This window comes from Python bivittatus, unplaced genomic scaffold (genome assembly GCF_059951505.1).
Source record: "Python bivittatus isolate LINGU-HERP-01145 unplaced genomic scaffold, Pbiv_v1 ctg000700_np1212, whole genome shotgun sequence".
NCBI lineage: Eukaryota > Metazoa > Chordata > Lepidosauria > Squamata > Pythonidae > Python > Python bivittatus.
The window spans coordinates 4,014,069-4,037,456 of NW_028277098.1; the positions used below are offsets into that span (position 1 = coordinate 4,014,069).

General features: G+C 40.2%; 1 protein-coding gene across 1 annotated transcript in view; it reads left to right on the plus strand.

Moving 5' to 3' along the window:
- The first annotated feature begins 12,128 nt into the window (after positions 1-12,128).
- Positions 12,129-23,388, plus strand: part of TNN (tenascin N) — a 43,465-nt gene continuing 32,205 nt past the window's right edge. The window contains exons 1-2 of the mRNA XM_088153618.1: positions 12,129-12,255; positions 22,565-22,970. Coding sequence (XP_088009744.1) covers positions 22,565-22,970 — 406 coding nt within the window. The 5' untranslated portion in view covers positions 12,129-12,255. The remainder of the gene's footprint in view (positions 12,256-22,564; positions 22,971-23,388) is intronic.

Below are 23,388 nucleotides of genomic sequence, written 5' to 3' on the forward strand. Positions count from 1 at the left end.
CTGTAACGGATATGCCATCATATCTCAATTATGCTTCCAGAGTCATTTTAGTATATGCATTAAATTCATTTTATTTATTTTCCATACTTTGAGCTTTAATGTATAGACAACAAAACCCCTGAACTTTATGAGCCAATGTTCTTTCTGATTTTTCATTGTGGTTTCATAGGCTCTCCTATAGCAACTCTATCATGTCCATCTGCAGTGCAGAATTCCTTCTATGAAATCTTCAGTATTAAACATTTAGCCATGGCCATAACATCTCCTCCTCTGAGCTTCTCCTAAAATTGGGACCTCTTCTTATTAATTGCCATGTTAACTGGGATGGAAGTTAGAGAAGACCATTTTCAACACAGGTTTTGAAAAACTGCTTTAAGTCTTGTTACACATGCTCTTCCAAAGTAAATTATAAAATATCTTCCCTCCACCCAATACTAGTGTAAGGATCAAAACCTTCAGGTTTTTAAAATTTGGGTTAATACCCTTGGCCTTGAGGCACAGGAGCTGTAAAAAACATCTCTGGATGCTTCCAGATGGGAGGCTTCTGTAATGTTATCAATTCTGAAGACATTGTATAGTTATTCTTCACAGAAGGCCATGAAGACCTGGCTCTTCCCCAAGCATTGGGCTAGGATGAGAATTGAGTCAGGAGGTTAATTGTTTGGTTAGTCTGGTACCTGGTCGGAAGGATTGTTTTGTTTTTATTGTTTTTATTTGTTGTGAGCTGCCTAGGGTTACTATGTGGGATAGGTGGCCATATAAGTTCTTTAAATAAATAAAGTAAATTCTGTCTTTTCCTTCTTAGTTTTAATGAAAAGAATGGCTGTATCAGTGAGAAAGCACAAGGTTACAAACTGAAAGGAGTGGCAGCTGTTCTCCCTGTAAAATTCTGAGAATGAGGCTGGGTGAATTCACAATAAACATTTAATGTAAAAATGCTATTTATAACATTCTTGTATAGTAATTCTGTATACCTTCCCAGTTTACAAATGAGCAAACAGACTGGAAGAAAATGACTTTCCCAAGATTGCTCAGAGTTGTCCCAGTTACTAACAGATAGATGGGATTCTGAAGCCAGTTCTTCTAAATTCATCTCCAGACTTGAGTAAACCTGATTTAACTTGGAAAATATGTGAAATCTATAGCCGTCTTACTAGACACATTAAATTCCAGAATAAACTATTATGTATTATTTATCCTTTGCATACATAAGTCAGGAAATTCTTTGAAGCATCTTCATGGAATGAGGAGGAAAAAAAAATATTATGATTGGGTTATGATGTACAGGGAATTTATCCCAGTGCTGATGTCAGTGCAAATAAATACCTTTATATTGAATTCAATTGCTAGTAGAAATTGCAAAACCCTCAAGTAAGGGTTTCTACATACCACAGAGGTCTGGTGGTTGGGATGGGAGTTCATAAAAATTGTGCGGGATGGACTTCCAAGTGGAAAATATGATGCTATGGAATGTTCACGATAAAGCACAGATGTGGTCATTCTCCTTTTAGGCATCCGTGTCTCTCCTCCAATTCTATAATGACAGCACATTTGCTTTCTCCATCAGCTTCTCTCTTCTTTCTCAATCCCTATCTGTATGCCCATGACTCAGTTTACAAATACAGCATTTCACAGTTCCTAAGTCCTTCCTGATCATGATTAAGCACGTGTCACTTATTCAGCCTTAAAAATAATCATGATCTTTCTGCCAAGTGATAAATGGATATTGATTTATTTACAGACCAACACTAATCACAAAGCAAAGTACAGCAGATGCAGGGAAAAATAAAAATTTGAAACAATTACGTGAAGGTGCATCTGCAAGCTTCATAGAGATTTCACAGAATAAAGGAAGAGCAGTGATCTCGTAAACGCAGGAGCAATTAAAATTACTGACAATTGGAGCTATGAGCTTTGATTGCCATTGGATATATAACAGGCTTTTTAATAACATGCATGATGCAGATTTAACCTCTCTATTGGAGTATAGGCAAGGGTGGCTTTTGTACAGAAAGTTAGTACTTCTGCTGATTTTCCTAATGGGAAGTGCCGTGTTCTGTATGAGGAGTATGCAGAATATTAAAAAATATCTCAGGACAGTACAAGGAGGGGGAGCCGTTACACTGTAGAAAAGATGGGAAACACTGGGCTCTCGTCAATCTGAATATATAAATCCCAAATCCTCTGCTTCACTTCAGAGAGAGCTTTACTCTAGGCAGAAAGTGCCAGCAAGGCAAAGCCACAATATGCCAACTCCTTGTTTATTTCTCCCCTTAGGGTAGAACCAAATGTGTCTAGCAAGGTGAGATGGACCAGGGAAGTCCCCCAAAATTCTTGTTTCAGCCAGAAATTGAGTTGTAATTGAGCATCAAAGAAGATGTAGTCTAATATTAATTGTATTAAAGCATTAGAAGTTGAGTGAGGGACATGTATTACAATTTTTAAGAATTCTGATTGGATGACTTCTAAGCTTCTTGGGGTCCACTGATCACCATATAGCCTCACACTCAGATCTTTAGCTTTAAATAAAGCTAAAATAAAGTTGTTTAATTATTTCCAAATTGACTTGCGAACTTAACAATAAGAGCCCATATATATTACACAACTCCACTACATCCTCTTGGGCGGTGGTGCATCCAGCTGAGCAATTAAATAAGTTCATGTGCTTTGTGATGCCTCTGAGAGAGCAGCTTAATATAAAATAGCCTATTTTAGCCTTTCCTGGCTTGGTGGGTTCCAGATGTGTTGGGGCTGCAAATCCCTGAATTCCAATTTGGAAATTTTGGGATTCTCAGTCTCATCTATCTGGAGGGCATGGAACTGGAAAAGACTATTGTATTTTGTATTGTCGAAGGCTTTCACGGTCGGCATACGATGGCTGGTGTGGGTCTTCCGGGCTGTGTGGCCTTCAAGACTTCAAGACTTCAAGACTACGGCCACACAGCCCGGAAGACCCACACCAGCCAACTATTGTATTTTACTTTTTCACCAGTCCCTATGAAGTAGACTGCACTAAAAGAGTGACTAATCCAAGGTCTATTAAGCTTTATGGTTGGAGAAGATTATGTTTCTTGTTGAAGGTCCAATATTGCATTTATTGTATCATACAAATTCTCTACTAAAAGCCTACTAGTTCATTACCATCAATACTCTGGGAGCATTTTTATAATTTATACATGTATGCTTGAGATAGGATGTGTAACAAAATATACCATAGAATCATTGGTTTAGAAGGGCCTCAGAGGCAATCCCTGCTGATGCTCTTTTGCTATCCCTATCCAACCTCCCTCCTGTAGAGCAAATAGAAGGAACTGAGTTTTAATGTAAGAGTTTGTGGTTTTCTGCTTGAGACTGCTTACCCGTTTTACCCTTTAATATAACACCCTCCCCCCCCAGAAAGGAAAAACTGAGCTCATTTTTTGAGAGTAGAGGTACCTTAGATCAGGGCATGAAACATGCTGTGATAATATACTTTGTTTAGGTCTGGCTCGATAATATTGGAATCCAGCTATTGTGGATAATGAACAAATGAGTTAGCATGTTATATGACCCCCTTATTTGTGGTTTATTCAATAAATCATGGTTATGCAAGTTGTATCTTAGTGCTTCTGTGTCAACTTATTCATTTGTTCTTTTTTAAAAAACAAAATCTATTTAAAGACTGTTGAGTATCCACTCAATGTGGAACACAACGTTTTACATCAGAGGGCTATTTATACTATATTAAAAGGATGCCAAGAAGGATAGTTGCATACTGCTACCTATGTGAAAGCCTGCTGGATCAGAGCAAAATTACACCTAGGGCAGACTTTGTTCTCTGAAGTGGCTGAATGGTCCCAGAAGCCCTCAGACAGACAATAGACAATAGACAGACAATCCTCTTGGTGTTGTCCTTCAACAATTAGTATTAAGAAGTTCATTGAATCATAGAATCATAGGGTTGGAAGGGACCTTGGAGGTCTTCTAGTCCAACCCCCATTGCCTCTGAGTATGTTGATTCTCATTTGTTATCTACCCTAGTATTTACAAAGAAGATATTGTATTGCAGAGTATCATGCAGGAGTGAAGAAAAAAATCCCTTGCTGAGAGCAAGAGTGAAAGCAATGTTGAAAAAAAAAAGCAAAATCTGAAAGCAAGTCAGAATGTTGGACCAAGATTCAAGAGATCTGGATTCCAATCTTTATTGTGCTGTTTGCATGCCATACATAATGGGATTATTAAGGGGAATGACCTAAAGAATTTATCTTAAACAATTATCTTTACCTCCACCCAAAGGTTAAAAATTGGGGTGTGGCTGGGTGGCTTGGAAACTAGGGTACAGTCTGGTGAGATTTCTGTCTTGAGGTTGAAGCTAATAAACGCAACAGAACTGTATTTGCATTGTCTCTTGGAGTTCTTTGGGCTGAACCTGACATCAGTCTCACCAGACTGCACCCTAGTTCCCAAGCCAGCCAGCCACAACACTGTGAATTCCTTAGGGAGGTGCCAGCCTCATCTTCTTGAACTACTCATGCTCCTGTTGGGGGCTAAGAACACACTTATCTCCCTGAGCCTGGCCTTCATAAGTCTATTCCATCACAGATATGTGGAACTGAATTATCAGAATTTCCACTTTAGCATGGCATTTCTGGAGGTTACTAAGGTTGGGCAAGGCTGCTCTGCAATTAGAAGTGTAATCTCCTTGTAGTAAATGTTTCTTGGTTAAGGACCATGTGCATTTGGACAACCTCTCATTATTTGGAAGGTGAATAATTCCAAAAATAGCATGTCAAGAAGTGATCAATGATCCCTTGTATTAGCAGAATATATAGCAAAGTTTATACACACACACATACAAACACTATAATTGTGTATTATTGGTGAAATATTTTCACCACATCTAGATCAAAATTTGTTAGAATCTCCAAGGCTAGTAAAGTCTATTACATTAATATTTAGTATTAATTTAATGTGTGGTTTTTAATGTTAGTACCCAAGCAACTTGCTTATATTTTAAGTAGATGGAAGTTGCAATACCACTAAAGGTTAATAAAATCTCCACTCTTTTCTCCCTCAGCATCAACAGGGAGGCTAGTGAACTGTAGTCAAATATCATCATTAGTTTTCTGGCAGCTCAGTATGAACAAAAGATGGGTTGCTTTACTTGACTTCTCATTCTGGCCTGATAATTAGAAGATTTTAGAGTTGGCATTGTCTTGTTGGCAACACCTAAGGAAGGAAAAGTTGTGTTTCCAGCAAAATCTGAGCTATACTGCAAACCTTATGTGAATTAATTAATTAATCAATCAATCAAATTTGTCACCACCCATCTCACCAGAGTGACTCTGGGCAGTTTACAGTAAAACAGAATAAACATTAATTAAAATAGATAAATATTAATTAATTAAAATATGCTAAAAACAAACTTTCTGTATGATACTTCCAAGAGGCTGATGTTAATTTCTAGGAACAGAAGAGAATTAGAGTGAGATGGAGCTTCTCCTGGTGAGAAATGGAGCTTCTCCTCCTCTCCCATCAACCCAGTGGTCGGTCATCCTACCATTCCATGTGCTTATGCATTCTGAACTCTTTGAAATATGAAAGGATAAAAAGAGTTTATATAAATGCTCTTGCACTGAGAAACTGCCATCCCCATCTGCCTCCTACCTTGGCCACTCTGCAAAGGTTGAATGTAAGACACAATGTCAATCAGTACCCAACCCTGGTGAGCCACCACAAGCTCAATACATAAACTCCACATGGGCAGAATATGGCAGGAGTTACAACTCTCTGACCTCATGCCATGTTGGCCTTGCAAGGACAGTGAGTCTATATGGAGAAAGGGCATTTTGCTGAACTCCAAGAGGACATTCGACACTCAAAAAACAGACTGTGCAAAAAACAAACAAAACCTGTCCTTGTTCTCATCCTTGCTACTAATTCTACTTAGAATCTCCACAGGTTGACATCCTAGGCCACAAATAATCATTTTGGAAAATTTGGTGATGGATCACAGGACCTCCTCATTAAGCCAAGAATGGTGAATGCTGCAATGGTCCACTTTGTCCTCTTCCCTTTCTGGACCCCTCCCCTGATGTTTGTATGGCATAAAGAATAGAGTTCCAAATAAACTCTCATAAAACATAAAGGAAAGTTCTAAGCATGCACAATATCAGTTCTGCTCCAACTTGGGGAGTGATGCACTACAAGATGTGGGAGAAAAAAATGACTACCACTAAGTTGTTAAATCCCTCACTCTTTCCTCCTGGTGTCATGTGCATTGATAGTGAGGCTGGCGAATTGTAGTCAAATATCATTATTCGTTTCTGCAGTAAAAATATGAGCAAAAGAGTTTTTGCAGCTCACCAGTCAATGACTATTGAAAGTTTGGCTAGTTGTCTCACAGAATCAAAACCTGGACTTTCAAAAGCCATGCCAGGCATTTATCCAGTAGAGAGTTATGGAGGAGAAAGATATACGGCAAGTAACCTGTCAGGGGTACATAGCCACAGATCTTATCATGGGGTTCAAACCCTCTCCCAGGAACTTAGCTCACACATCCTTGCACTTTAGGTGACTATGTACAACTCTAGGAGCTGTCCAGGTCCTGGTGCTTAGCAACATTGCAGGAAGAGATAAATAGAGCCTGTCTTTGCAATGGTCTGTATAGTCCACCTTCCTTTTCATAAGCCCTCAGATAGATAGATAGATAGATAGATAGATAGATAGATAGATAGATAGATAGATAGATAGATAGATAGATAGATAGATAATTACATTATTCATGCCTTCATTTTGTGAGGTCTTACATTACTTCCATCCTGACCCTGAGGAGGGGGAATTTTTCTTTACACAGTGTATATTCCATAGGGTGTTTTTATTTATATTTACCACCAGGAGGCAGTACATGACTGGTTTTATTCTATTTGGAATTTGTCAGATGTAGGTAGCCACAGATCTTACTATGGGGTAGGGCTACATGTGGTGAATACAAGTAAAAACACCACACAGGATATACACTGTGTAAAAATCGACACCACCCCCTCCAAGGGTGTATGTGGAAACCATGTAAAACATTGTACAGAAACAAAGGCATGACATAATATAACATCTATTCCTCTCTACCTGAGAGCATATGAAAAGAAGGGTGGACTGTTTATACTGTTCTAAAGAAAGACCAATAACAATGCTCTCATTGTCTGGTCTCACACAATTCACTAAATCTGCAAAAATGTGGTTGGGTGGCTTTTAGCTGTGAACCCAGCCATTTCCTACCATTCTATGTGCACTAGGCAGTTATGTTGAGCCTTAATATGCTTTATTTGCTTGGGCAAAGCATGTTATGCGAACACAGCAGTTCAATTCTGCTAAACCAATGTTAGGGTTTAGGGTGTTGTGTTTTCCCTCTCCAACCACTGTAAAGGAGAGACTCTGGTGAATGTAGTAGCTGCCTGTCCCTTTCCCTTTTTCCTCCACTGACAGCAACCCAGGAGGCCTGGATCGCAGACACTTTGCTGATGCACTCAGGATAAAGGATGGCTTGTTTGCAATCATGGTAACCAAGAGACGGCCGTCTGGTCCAGACTCCTTTGTCCTTGCCATTCCCAAGCCTAGGCAGTTATGTCATGCTCCAGTCCTACCAAAGCACTCTATGCATGCCTCTTTGCTGTTTATCTTGCCATGTTCCAAGCACAGAATCATTGCTACAGGGAGGACTGGACAGCCATTAATTCTATCCTTAAAGGGGTCACAACAATTGTAATATTGTCCACTTGGGCCCAATGATGGCAGGAGCTATACACTCCTGGTAGGGAAATCACCTTTGTTCCACAGAGGCCCTTATTATATAATCCTCCCTTAATCCTTGCCCCATATTATACTGTATGTCCCAGTTTCCAAACTGGAAACCAGAATTTTCTAGAGAATTCTGATGCTTTGCCTTGATATTATGGTTTTAGCAGAATAACAGCTTTCTTCACACAGAAGAGTGGCTGTACTAGATGTGTGGCTGGCTAGCTTGGGGGTACCTATTCAGGGACCATGCTGATGGGAGCATGATCCTTTGGGTGGACATGTCTCACTATTTCATGGATTCCACCTTAGATTCATCGTTCTTCATATGAACTCCATTGGAATTCAACTGCATCTGTGCCTTTGTACACCCTGTCATGGTTTTGACCTTCTGTTACTCCTCAGTCTCTGGAGTACTACAAATGATGGTGAGTCCTTGTTTTCCACATTAGTAGTGAAGGAGCATCCACAGAATGATCTATGGAATCCATGATGGCACTTCTGCCACCATCACAATCTCCCCCCACTATCTCTTTCTGTTTGGCAGTGCAGTAATGACAGCAACATGGTTTATCTCATTTGCACCAGAAAAGAATGCATAGATGAATATTAGTATATGAATATTAGTGAATATTCATATACTATGAATATTAGTATATGAACTAATAAGAAGACTATTTTACAGATTTCATATCAAGCAAAATTTATTTGGGCCCGGCAGGAACTTACAATAAGCATAGCACATTTCTCAGGCTGCCTGTATACATGCACCAAATTTAACTGTGGTAAAATCAGTGAGGCATTGGAATGGATTATACCATCTAAATTGCAAGTGATGGATAAAACTTTCTAGGACTCTGACCAATTTTTTAAATACTCCCTGCTAGCAAGAAACCAGCAGAGCATAATACATTGGTTTTTCTAGATGTACTTTTCAAAAGAATGCATGGATGAATGTTTGGTCTACCATCTAAATTGGTTTAGTCTGGTTTTCCCAGAGCAAAATTGTTATCACCTCATTCTACTACATAGAATTTAGAAGCATTTGAATGAGAGAAGCCAAAGATGCAGCATAGAATTTAAGTGTTGGTCCTCTTTTCTTAGTATGAGCTCTTGTGGGCTTATACAGATCATCAGATGCCAGCACTTTGTGTGTGAGAGCATAGTTACATCTTGCCACTGCAATGGAAAAGAACATTAACATCCTGTCTCTGGGCTTGGGTGGCCCCTCATATGAGAAGTGGGGGAAGTAAGGATGGTCAGGCTCAAAGTGAGAGTTCAGGTCAGGGGCAAGAGGTAGTCCTGGGACTAGTGAGAGAAACTTCAGTGCACTGCTCCCACATTCATTTGAGTTGGGTGCTTGATGACATGAACGAGTTAGGATGGGTATGTGGAGGTGGCTGTGATAAGTGGGTAGTTGAACTGAGTGATTTCTGTCAGATTGCTAACCTCCCATCTATTTATTAGCTGTACAGGTTGATTGAGTTGTGGGGAGAGGAGTATGATTGGAGCTGGCAGCCCTCTTGGATAAGTAGTGAGATTGGGACAGGGGATGCCAAACATAACTGCCATATCCCAGTGAGTTAGCCAAAGGAGTTTTGGTGGGGAGTACTTGGTAGGCCATTCCAGGGGAAGTGTGGTCTCCAATCTGGTGATGATCTCCTCTTCTGACACAGTTGTTATATTCTGGGGAATTGGTGGTCAAATCGTTGGAGTGCCTACCTTTAAAGTGTTGCTGGTAAGCACCAGATCTGTCTGTAACAAGACTGTATCCATTCATGGTTTGGAGGTGGGCGAGCAGGCAGACTTGGAGTGTAATATCAAAACCTGGCTGAGTGAGGGCAGTAATGTCACCCTAACAGAAATTTGCCCAGTCAGGTTTTGGCTACTCCATCAGCCTTGAGGCCAGGGCCAGGGAGGAGGAATGGCATTGATCTACCATGTGACCTTATCTGTGACCACAATTGCTGTTTCGAAGGTGGCAGGATATAAATGCCTATGTGTAAGGTTGGGTCATAGGGAAGAGCTAGAGGTCCTGTTGATCTGGGCCTGGTTGCCAAGATGGTACTGGGGACCCATTGCCTGTTGGTGTTGGGGGACTTTATTTATTTTTTATTTATTAAATTTATATGTTGCTCAACTCCCAATGACTCTGGGCAGCTCAATGTGACTGAAACTGGGTCTGGTGGGGGCTAGGAGTTCATGGCCTCCATGGCAACTTAGCTAATCATGGACCTGACATATACTCTTGAGTGGCCTGCCTCTGTCCCCCAATCCCAGGTGGCCCCTCTGGCTTACTGAGAGCTACAGGAGATGAAGTGACAGAAGCAATGCTAGAGCACCAATGGAGAAAGGCAAAAAGTGAATCTAAATGAGCACAGGTATGTGCCCATGGTTCAAACCTACTGTGGGGTGATAAGAAAGGCAAAGCACCTTTCCTTCTCCTCTCTCGAACAGCCTTGTTGAGGAAGGTCCCTTCTCTGTTGAGGAAAAGTTGACATCAAGAGCTCCCAGATGGCTGCTGTAACCAGTTAGCACACATTTTGCTCGCAAAATGTTACCAACAACCTTGAAGGAGGCTGTGGTGAGCCTGTCCTTAAGAGGCCCTTCCTGGATCCAGAGGTATCGCATAAGTATCACTCAGTTTTCAACCTTCCCTTTTTAGAGACAGTTGTTGAGATGGGAGCGGTATGGGGGGAAAATTCAACTACAAAGCATTCTAGAGAAAACAGAGTATGTGATCCCTTTTCAGTCAGGGTTCAGGTCTGAGCAGGGGATAGGAATGACATTGGTAGTGCTAGTGAATGACCTCTGCAAAGGAAGTGTGCCTGTCCTAATCCTTTTAGATTTCTTAACAGCCTTTGATTCCATTGACCTGGTATTCTTCTGGACTGCTGGGGTGGGTGGGTGGGTTCTGCTCCTTACCGAGTGAATGGTTGCAGTGGGTGGGGGAGGGGGTAAAGGTCAGCACTGGGGCTGCTCCCATATGAGGTGCCACAGTGTTTGGTCCTCTTCCCCCTACTATTTAACATCTATACAAAACTTCTTGGAAAAGTCCTCTGATGGTTTGGGTTCAATTTCATCAGTGTACTGATGATATGTTGATGAAGATTCTCAGTCATCCAGGTGGAATTATCTGGAGGTTGAGTCATGGCAACTGGACTTTTTTTCTTTTTGGTTTGATACGTTTTGCTGCTTGTCCAAGCAGCAGCGATACGTATCAAACCAAAAAAAAAAAGAAGTCCATTTGCCATGACTCAGCCTCCGGATATACTGATGATATATGGCTCTACACCACCACCCCCAGTCTGGCTGGTGATGCTGTTGAAGTCTTGTCTTGGTACTTGGAGGCTGTGAAGATCTGGATGTGAGAAAATAGATTGGAACTGAATCCTAGCAAGATGGATTCATACTTTGTTCATCAAAGTGCTCTGCCAGCTCCTGTATGGGGAACCACTACACCTGAATGAGGAAGTCCACAATTTGATGGTCCTCCTGGACCCATGTATGCCAGTTGTGGCCCTACCTGAGGCAAAAGGACCTAGCTACAGTGGTTGATGCCCTTATCACCACCCACCTGGACTACTGCAATAAGCTCTACATGGGGGTGTCTTTAAAGACCACTCAGAAGGTTCATTTGGTTCCAGGTGCAGCTGTCCATATGTTAGCCAGCATATTACATGTCTGTCACAGACCAACAGCTTTCCAGGTGCAGTTTAAAGTGCAACCTTTAAAGCCCTTTGTAGCTTACCATCAAATTATTTTTGGGACTGCATTCTCCCATTGCATTTGGGCCAACCAGTTCAGTCTTGCCAGGAAAAGCTGCTGGCGGTTCCCCACCCCACTCAGCATTGAATGACTACAATCGAGATGTGCAAGATTACCCTATGTATGGTTAGGGCATGAAGCTCTATAACAAGAAATAATAATTGAAGCAAGAAACTTGGATATTTTAAAAGCAATCAGTGCCATGTAAGGATTGTCTACCTTCAGGCACTGATTTCTTGAGTAAGAAATGGTATGTTTAATTTAGAAGTAAAGGCTGCCCTAGCTTTGGGGTTCAGATTCAAGAGCAAGAACAGTCCAGTCACTAAGTTATCTGTCTTCAGAACTGCTCCTTCATGTAGACTGCTGGAGTCTCTATTTCATGAAATGGGATGAGAAGCAGGATCTTGCTGAAAGCTTCCCAAGAAGCACATGCTTTAGCAGAGATGTGATTCCAGGTCTAGCAAAGAAAACAGAAACATTAATTTCTTTTTCCATCCCTCAAACCACGTCCATCCATCTGAGAGGGAAAAAACCCAGAAGGGAGCCACCCAGTAACTCTATTGGTTCTTTGATCTGTTCCCAAAGAAATTTAAACCTCCAGCAGAGGGGAGAGGAAACGCATCCCCCTCTGGCCTTTTGCTTGCTTCTCCTTTTGGCAGGTGTGGGCCACACCAGAAGGCTCTTGCTACTCACCTAGGAGAAAGGTCCACCTCCAAGGTAAGTAAGACTTTTATCTAGTCTGCAGAATTTGAGTGAATTACTAGTCTCTTTTTTCTCAGGACCTTTAAAATGGAAAAACCGGCTTGTGATACGAGTGGAAGAGAGGTAAGAGGTCCTTAACTCTTTCTCTTCCTTCTACCATTTTTTAAAATCAGAGATTGCACCCACACCCACATGCAAATCTGGTTCCTTATTTTTGAGGGTAGGCATTTATGTAAGGAACCCATCCATCTTTTGCAAGTTTGTCATCTGGTCACTCAACACCTATTCTTTTTGCAGATCTCAAGGCAAACAGCTAGATGTAAAGGGAGTCATATTTTGATTGAAGCAGCTTAAAACATTTCAGAAAGATAGATAGTAGTTGCATAATCATATGGGGTTTGTTAGTAGGTACCAAAAGAAGAATAGACTTTAATAGCAGCATCATGGCCAAGGGTCTGCAGGTCAAGCTTTTTTTTTCTCACCCCACTGTCATTTCTTGCCATGCAGATCTTGCAGATTTTAAACTTCCATTAAAATTATTTTTAAAAAATTATCCTATTGAAGCAACAATTCCTTGTTTTCTTTTTTTTTTGAAAAGCAGTTGTCTGATTCCCATTTAAACAGGAATACATTTGATTGAAAGTGATGGTCTGGGAAAAAAGAACAGATTGCTTATCTTGTTTCAGTATTTTGCCTAATATATCAGAATTTATTCCTGTTGAACAAGGTAGAATTGTTTCTGACAAGCATAAGATCATGGGTTCAGAGGTCTGTATCTTTGTGTAGTGTCTGCATGTACTATTGTTATACAAATGAAAAGTTTTAAATTTCTCACTGAAGCATTGTGTATTTGCATACAGTAAGGATAAAAGAGAAAACCCACTTCAGAAAATTCGTTTACTATTCAAAATAGCCTCAAACATTGTATCCCTTAGTAAGTTAAATCCAAGAATAAAACAACAACTTTGAACCTGTTTGGAATGTTCCCCTTCAAAAAGTTCCAGATTCATTATTTTCCAATTTGCTAATTTCAATTAATAATACATCCTTCCTTTTTTATAATAATTTTGGTGTGTATGTGCTTCCTGCCACCTTAATACTGGACTTCTTAAGCATTTGCACCAGTACAGTGTAATTCTCAACTTATGATGATACAAATATTTTGGACTTACATATTATTTAAAAGAAGTTACTATCTCCAATGCATAATCTTATAAAATAGAACAACTATAGTAAACTCCATGTTTCAGATGAGGGTTTAGGCAGAGGGAATAGCAAATTGGGTTCCATGGGACTTATTCCAAAGGTGGTAGGTACCCTATTAAATATAAACTCTGTAGCTAATATGTCACCTTGGCTACTAAGTCAGAGGTGGGAACTGATGGTTTTCCAGACATTGCTCAACAGGCTTATCCAGCCTGGCTAATGGCAGAAGAACTGAAAGTTGTGATCTAGCCACATTTGAAGGTCCAGAGGCTTCCTTTTCTATATATTTTTCATGGGTGGGAGCAGGATTTTGTCTTTCAAATTCTGGCTTTATCTTGCATCAAAATATACCATTCCAGATTCCCAGCAATACATTTTAATGATAACTTATAAAACGGTGCCTGATTTTAGTTTGCAGGTAAGATTTCCCCCGCTCCCTCCTCTTGGGACATTTGGTGATCTATCTTTCTGGGGCAGGATGGACACTTTTTGGAGTCCCAGGGCAACAGTGAGTGGGGACATTTGAAGGACAGCATCGAGAGGATTCTTAATCTGTAAAAGATCGAGCCTATTATAAGGCTTTAAATATACTTTTAATGTATTTCCTGCCTCAAACGTCTCAAGAATTGTCCCGCCAATTTCATTAGTAGTGGTCAGAGAAGCTCTGGAGGCAGCAAGAAGGGTTTCAGTGGTTATCTGTGGCTCTCAGGCAAAAGTTGCCCATCCCAGTTTAGGTCTTCTGTAAGGCTGAAGTTAGTAAATTTGCCCCTGAACCTTCAATATTTCTGAAGTGTTTTTATTAAACCAATTATTATTAATTAAACTGGACACTTTTTACATGTGAAAAAAGGTGCACAATATGGATTTCTCATTTATTTTAACTGCTATTTTCTTTTCTACTTCATCCCTCTTATATTCACTTTTTTATTATTGGAGAAAGGTGGGCAAAAGTGATTGCAATATTTGCTAGAAGTTAGGATGATCATTGATTGGATCTGTCTCCTATACTGTGCCAAAAATCTGGTATAGATTTAGTTAGTACAAACCATGATGACTATTAATCCATAAGTTATGGCTTCACTCCTCTTGCCCCCTCTGACATGTTACTTCACTTTGCCAGTGTGGTACAATCCTAAATGGATAAGGTCTAAATCAATGCTATTTACCTTATTTTCCCTAAGAGAACTTCACAAAAATAGCACTCTCCTGAATGGAGAACTGTTGTGAAATGTTTAAATAACTGAAGTAAAGGGGAAATGGGGCAAAGTTCTGAGAAAAGATCACATTTTCTGGATAATAGAAGGATATGAGAGGAGGACTCACCAATACTGGGTTGCATATTGGGTGGTAATGACATTATTAGCACAGCCAATAAACAGGCCCTTCTGATAGTAAAGTAAAACATTTGTCTAGAAGAACTCTTTGAACTCAAATTGCACTTTTGTCACTTTTCACATGATGACACCTAGATGACATCACCCTTAGGTTAGGGAGGGAAATCTTATTTTGATTAATGCTGAAGATTTAAGTAATATCTATCTTAGTAAATATCTATCTATCTATCTATCTATCTATCTATCTATCTATCTATCTATCTATCTATCTATCTATCTCTTATTAAATATCTTAGTAAATATCTATCCATTTTCCCACAGATTCTTGCAGACATTTTGGCACTCTATATCCCTCTTCTGTTCAGTTCTCCAATCTCACAATCATATATTACAATGAATGATTAAAAGGGGAAGCATGCTTTTAAAAAGAAAGAATCAGAAATCTGGCTTATTTTTAGTTGAAGAGATGGTAACACATTTTTATAAGCACCACCAAACCCATTTCTGGACCCAGACACATTTCTAACCAAGATTGCCAGTGGAAATGATGTTGGTGGCAATACATTTAAAAATCACTGCTTCCTTCACAAATTAAAACTGGAGCCCTTTAACATAATAAAAGTGAGCTTGGGATTGACAATGAGTAACCTGGAGAACTAGAACGTGTGGCAGGGATCAATCTCACCAGCTTGCCCTGTAATAAGTTAGCATTTTGTGACTGTCCACACGCACTGTGGCAGCCATTTTATTTTAAATGACAAGGCTCCTCATTGAAGCCATTTGCTTTGAGTGCCCATGATATACTTTCAAAATGTGAAATGTGCTAGTGGTCCAAGCTATGCCACTCTGCCATCCAAAAATGTTTTAGAAATTTGTCCACAATCTAATATTTCTTTACGTTCTTCTGCCTTCATAAAATACAAACTGAAGAACTAAATCCAAGGATGATGATGATATTCAGTGTTCAGTCACTCAGCACTGGTCATTTCACGATTGGATTACTGTAATGTGCTGTACATGGGGCTGCCCCTGAAGACCATCTAGAAGCCACAGCTGGTCCAGAATGCAGTGGTGTGGGCAGTATTGGGAGTGGCATGTTATGCTCATGTGAGCTGCACTGGTTATTGACTGGCCTCCTGGTACAATTCAAGGCTCTCGTTGTTACCTTTAAAGCCCCTCATGGCAAGGGGGCCTGGCTATCTGAGGGACTGCTTATCTCCACCTGTTTCTGCCCATCTGGTGTGATCAAGCAGGGTGGGTGCACTCTGGGTCCCATTGATCAAACAATATCATCTTGCAGGACCCAGGAGCAGTGCCTTCTTGGTTGCAGCACCTGCCCTCTGGAATGATATCCCCCCAGAGGTTCATAAGACTCCCACCATTATGACATTCCATAAATTATTCAAAACCTGGTTATCACTCAGGCCATGGGCTAAGGTGGTTGTATAGTCCCTTCTGGGTAGTTTAGTTTAGTTTAGTTTAGTTTAGTTTAGTTTAGTTTAAGTTTGGGTGTCTGCTTTTCTGGTCAGCCATGTTCTTCTTTTTACATGTATTTTTTCCCTTTTTTTATTTGCAAGCCACTCAACGTCATAAAGGAATGGAGTAACCTTGAAATTTAAGTAAATAAATAAAAATTTATTATATTGTTGGTTTTGTTTATTCTTTGTTGTCAGCTGCCTCAGAGGCTCAATTGATTGGGGTGGTCTATGACTGTAATAAAGATCTGATTTGATTGGATTTGAATGGGGTGGATCATTTCTATAAATTTTCTGTTGAAATCCAAATTAAGGTATTGAGGCAAGATCACCTATCTTGCTTTTTCCACAGCAAGTCTTTTTAACCATGACACTCATTGCCTGAATTTAAGCTAGTCCTGATTCCACTCCTTCTACTTCTTCTATTAATGAACTTGAGCTCAGTCTTGTGGCTTTTGTGAAGACAAAATGGAAGGTGGAGAGCCACACACATCCTGCCCTGACCATAATTAATTGTGGATTGTGTCCTTGTCAAGGAATAAAACTCTTCACCCATTTTACATTCATTCTTTGGTTGGTTGCATTCCATATAAGTCATTATTAGGAATTTAGACATGAAGATGGCCAGGCTTTCTAAAGGTGATGCAAGGTAGAACAGCTTGATTCAGAAATCAAAACAAACTAAAATATCTGTAGTGATCTACACTCAGTCTTTGGGGAGCAGGGATTATACAATATGGCTCATGGCCATACAATGGCCATCATACCACATGGCCACATATGGCACACATGTGTTCTAAGCCACGTTTTAAATGCTGTTTCTCCCTCACTTTACCAGCTTTTGTCACACCTTAAAAAAAATAATAATGTTTGCTCATCTAATGGTAAGAATTACAATTCTTAATATTTTCAAAACTGTAGCCCAGTTTAGCAACTCTTTGTCCCAGATTCATCCTTAATTTTATGTTATTTATTAAACATGCTTTTATCCTGTTACAGTCCAAAGATTGTAGTGGCTTGAAGATCTCCATTTGTACTTTGTACGTGCACTTTGAAGGTGATGTGGTTATCAGGCCCCTCTCTTTTTATTGCATTTATAAAAAAATATATTGAACTGATACTTGCTTATGCTGTGCAATAAGTACATAACTTCTTAAAAGATGCACTCCTGTACAGCTATGCTAGATCTACAAATAAAAAGGAACCTGAGAATAGCCTGTGTGACTTTTCTCATCTTTCATAACTGTAGCACTATATTATAACTGTGGTTTGTTCCACGTATTAATGCAATAAACATGAACGATAAAGGGCAGATAATTAATTTCTCTCATGACTGATGCTTTCTTGTGTTAAAAATATAATGGACACCATGGTCCAAGAGCAAAGCTTTGATAATAACAGATGATCCAAGAATAAAACTTCCTATAGAAAATTATTGGCTCAATAGTGCTTCAGAAACAAAATGGGCTGTGGTATAAATTTACTGATAACTATATCCTTGAACTAGGATTTTAATAAAAGCAATCTATTCTTTGGCTAAAAGACTGTTCCAACTTCCATCTCTTAGTACATCTCTTAATCCATGAAATTTTCAAGTTAGTTCAAAGGCTAGGTGATAGAAAAAAGAAGTTGAGAAAAAAAAGTTGCGGAGAATAGTCCAGAGACAGAAGAAGTGCAGTTGAAAGCAAGGCAGCTGGAAACTATACCACCAGAGAACCAGAATGAGCTGCAAAAATAGTTTTTTTGCTAGGATTTGAGCTAAGTAGAAAAACCGTCTAGACAGGGCTTGAATATTTTCCCCCTTCATATATTCATGATGTAATTGCTCTTTTTGTTAACTTACAGATCCATTTCAAAATCTGTTTTTTTTTCTCCCGAAGTATGATGAAAATAATTATATAAATGCTGGATTTGTTTGCAAAGTAAACCAAAAGATACCTAAATACAGAAAAATGGTTTTACTAGGGATTAGCAGGAAAAATCAAGATCTGCAGAAAGTGGGTGGGTGAAAATGTCAAGAGGGTGGCCTTGGCCGCCTGGCTGAAGTCCTGCCCCTTTTTTGTGTACTCAGTGGATAACATAACAGAAGGCTTCAACTACAAGGCTGCACCTAGCATCCTGACTTTTTTTGACTCCCGATGCCCCTGCAGCCTTGGTAATGGCGATGATGGCTACAAGAAGGGAAAGACAAACAGGATTGTTAGTTGCTTTCCTTTCAGCACTTCTTTCTTCTGGTGCCAAGTGTCTTATACTGTATATGCAAATTGGGTCTGGGCTACCTAGGGAGACCTCACTGCTCCCATCCCTAGCCCAGTAAGCAGCTCCTGGTGTTATGTCATGTAAGTCCAGTTGCTTTTAGATTGAGGTCCATGTGCACGCTGGCAAGCAGAGAATACATATGGTCACCGCTCAGTTCAGAAGAAAGCGATACAAATGTCTGTGAAGATGTCTGTCATTTTCAGTGCAATCCGAGGTTCCCCTCTTCAGAGCGGCCCTTTCATAAAATTACTGTTGCCACACGTAATAGTATTGATGTCAGCCAATGTATACCATTGTGGAACAACTAATTTTCTCTGGAATCTGGAAGAACCTTTGCTGAGACTATTCAGCTCTAACCCAATGGGCCTCTTTATTAAGAGACATTTTTCTGCTATAATTCACTGTGACATGTCCCTTTAATCATAGATTTCTGAATTTAGTTCTTCTCTAATTTGTACCTAGTGATTCACTGAGTTCATTATGTAATGGGCCTTTGCTCCAAGAAGAAAGTCAGGCCCATCTATAGGCTACTTAAAAGAGAGATTTTACTCTGAGGGATTGGCAACAAGCAAAGCTGGAATCAATTTGTGGCCCTGACAAACTCTAATTACAAAGTCACGTTTGTGGCTGAGAATGTCATGTGGCAGAACTGAAGGAAGGAGTTTTAAAAAATAAATAAATAAATGCATGAATGGCTTGTTGTAATTGGCAGTTTTGGAATAAAACACTGCCAAATAAGATTATGGATCATCCCTATTACACTTTATTGCAATGATCTAGGCACTTTAAGTCCAAAGTTTTGGCATAATGTTTTTCTGAGTAAACTAGGAATTAGAGGCACACTGAGATAACTAATTTCTGTGGTGAGAGAGAAAGCTTGGAAAATAAAATAGCAGATTATTAGCAATGTCCCTGATGACAGGTAGCCAGACAAACCACAGGATGACTGGGAAGAGAAGCTATTTCAGGAGAATGGTATGTTGTGAGATGAGAAGAGAAGAGAAGAGAAGAGAAGAGAAGAGAAGAGAAGAGAAGAGAAGAGAAGAGAAGAGAAGAGAAGAGAAGAAGAGGGCATGTTTGGTCATCCTAATAATTGTTTTCTGAAGCTTCCCTCAGCAGTGCTTCTGGCTGGAATATTTATTGTGCAATCCAAACATTGTTTTGGATTAAATCATTTTAAGATAAGATAGAGAAAAAATAGTGTCATATTTAGCGTTTGTGTTTGCTAATTTTTAAATAATTGCACATTGATTTGATTTTGGACTCTCTCAGTTCATACAGCCCAACAGTTGTATTTTCTAAAAAATAGTTTTAGTGATGTCATCAGGTGACCTTACTATAGAATCAAGAAAGGAAATCTGAAAAAAAAAATATGTAGGAAAAGTGATCAGAGCCAGTTTAGTGTAGAGGTTAAGGTACTGGGCTAGAAATGAGGAGACCATGGGTTCTAGTCCCACGTGAGGCACGAAGCCAATTGGGTGACCTTGGGCCAGTGTGTCTCTCTCAGCCCTAGGAAGGAGGCAAGGACAAACCACTTCCAAAAAACCTTGCCAAGAAACTGCAGGGACTGCAGTCACCAGGAGTCAACACTACTCAAAGGCGCGCGCACACACACACACACACACACACACAAATTTAGAAGAGATATCATGATATGTCCATATTAGCCACAATTTCATCTGAATCTGAATGGGCCAGAACAGACCAAAATGGTGCATAAACTTTAGCATTCTTTTTAGCATCCAATTTATTGCCTTCCAGGTATGTTGATATTACATGTCTGTAGATTCCAAGCTCTATGCCTGAAATAGATTTTTATTAGCTAATAAAGCAAACTGCAGCTGGTTAAGGAAAACAATCTTTTCAAGCAGCATTGGCTAGGGTTACCAGATCTGGGTTGCAAACATCCAAACGGTCATTAGCTGGCAGCAAGAACATACAGAGGCATTGTCTGAAGCATAAATGTGTTGTGCAAATTTGACCCATCTTTTGAGGAAGCAACTAAACAGAACTGTCCAAATTTAGAGAAGCCCAACGCTTCGTCTAATAATCAAACCTGGAGTAGAAACAGCCTATTCTTATATATGCCAACAAGTACATCTCATTGAATTCATTTGGATTATTAGAGTAATCCAAACACAGCGGAATTTTCTTCTGCATAAAAAATGTAATATACCCATAAAATTGTCATCCTCCTTTCAGTGTATGTTCTTTGAGCCCAAAGAAACTTCCATTTTAGAAATGATTATGTAGCACTTTTCTGTTTCTTCTGTCCAGGCAAGGAAATTATGGTGGTAATACACAGTTCTAACTTTGCAGGTAAGTATAAACAATGAATAAACAATTCTGGACTGTCCCCAGACAAAGCTGCACCATGGAACTTTCTTTGTTTGAACCGAGCATCCTGGATAAGGATGCAGCTTTGCTGGATTTTAACAATTCAGATAGTAGGTGGAAACCTGTGTTGTCAAAGCAACAAGATTAACCAGCACAAACACACCTGTTTTTCTGCCAACTCAAATGGTTTTTATTGTAACAGTGCAGATAAATGAAATATACAGTGTCTCACAAACAAATATACATTTATATACAGAGCTTCTTAACTTCGCTCACATATCTCATGCCATTGGCTAAATTTAATCACTGCTTTGTTACATGATCTTTCTCTTTAGATACCTTTGCCTTACAGATAGTCCTTGGGTTACAAACACTCAGTCAGCGACTGTTTAAAGTTACAACGGCACTGAACGAGGGGGCATTATGACTGGTCCTCGAAGTTCCAGCTGTTGCAGTGTCCCCATGGTCACATGATTGCAATCTGGGTGCTCAGTGCCCAGCTTGCAATTATGATCTTGCAGCGAGCCATGCTCATGTGATTGTGATTTCTGACATTCCCTGCCAGCTTCTCACAAGCAAAGTCAATGGGGAAGCTGACAGGAAGTCAGAAGTCGCTCCCGTTGCTTTTTCGTCTGCCTGCACTCCATAGTGCCTGCCTGCAGTACCCCCACACACACCCCCATGGCACCTGTGCACCCACTCCTGCCTCTTCCCACTTAACATAACCCCTGTGGGGTCCTGGGGTAATGCAGCAACCGGGACTGCTGGGATTGCCATTGTTAAGCAATGAGGTCATGTGACATCATGCTTCATGACAGCATTGCTTAGTGACAGAAATTCTGGTCCCAATTGCCGTTGTAACCTGAGGACCACCTGTACCTTCAGTTCTGCTTGAAGCTTAGAGAGGAGGGTGGAAAGAAGTCCTAAGCTTCTTGGATAGCTAGTGCCTTGGTCATGCTTCTTCATGTTGTTACTCCTGGTCTGTCTTTTCCAACACAGCTCCAGTCCAGTCACTAGCCACCCCACTGCACAGATCTTTCTTCCCGATTTGCTTGTTCCTCAGTCATATATCCCTCCTTCCTCCAGGGATCCTCTCTCCAACTGTGTTGCCTGCTTCCTCCAACAGGTTCAGTTCTTGCTCCTTGATGCATGTACAGCACCTCCAATCCACGCAGAAACACACAGCATAAACACAAAACCCGTTTGCCTGACAAAACTTCACCTTATAAATCTTGCCTCTAGAAGGCAGAAGGGCTTGCTCAGAGGGGTCTTAATTAATTCAGGAAACTTCTGGTGGTTTATGTGACATTTTTCATACATTTGGCAAACAGAAAAAATTCAAACCTTGAGACAAACTATAATCCAAGCTCAATGTCACGTGCATGATTAAATGCTTCTTTGAAAGCACTTCAAAAAATGCTTCCCCTCAAACCTACTTCCTACACATAGCAATCTATTTTCCCAAAGACCAAAGAGAAGCATGAGTTACATGCTCTAAAGGAATATGTGTGTGTATTTTATATGCAAGAAGCAAAGGATTGCTAAAGTGCATTCTGCAAGGATACCCTATGCCCGATGATTCTCTTCTATGTCTAGATCAGCTCTTGATCAATTCCCCAGTGAGCATTGCCAAGAATATATTTCCTGCAATCTTTATAGAATCTAGAAAACAGCTTACCTCATTTTACCTTCTTGTTTCCCCAATTCCCCAAGATGGTAATGTGGATTTTTTTCCTGGAGATTCTGATGCACTGCTTGTCCCTGGAGGTCCTGACACAACTGCCTGCTCAGCCCGAAAACTGCTCTGACCGAAGCCAGAAGATCAGCCTTAGTCATTCATACAAGATTAATGTGCCTGAGTCCTTTCAGTTCAAGATAGAACCAGACCCAGACTCTCTCCAAGACGACAACCACATGTTGTTCACTAATGGCGAAGTGGATGAGGGCGAGGAGCAAAACATTATATTCAGGCACAACATTCGGCTGCAAGCTCCCAAAGGAGACTGTGAAGTTCTTGGACACCTCAAAGCTTTGCTGGAAAGACTGGAAAAGTTAGAACTAGAAGTGGTACATCTGAAAGGGATCTGTAACCCTCAAAGGTGTTGTGGAAGAGGGCAAGGTGAGGAAGCTATCTGTATAGCCTATTGGTTGTGTATTGTGTCCTATCAGGTGCCTGACAATTGCCCTGTGTCCCTAGGCAAACAGCACCTCAAACACCGGCTTGCCTGCCATTGATGGGTGGTGATCCAGATTCAGCTTAGTGGGGTCCAGATTGTGAAGGTTCTATAAACAATTTCCTGGGGCCTTCTTATGCAATTTCATGGAGCCTTCTTATGCAGATTTACCCTCTACCCCGTAAAATTCCTCTCCTCGTTTTATCATTATCATTAAAAGCAAAGCAGCAATATTGTATGTGATGGTTTAAGGGTAATGTAATGGTATGTGGGAAAGACCTTGGGAGATGGGGCGAAGAGATGCTGCCTAGGGAACAGTCAGATAAGAGTCAGCATAGCTTGCAGCTGCATAATGGGCAGGGC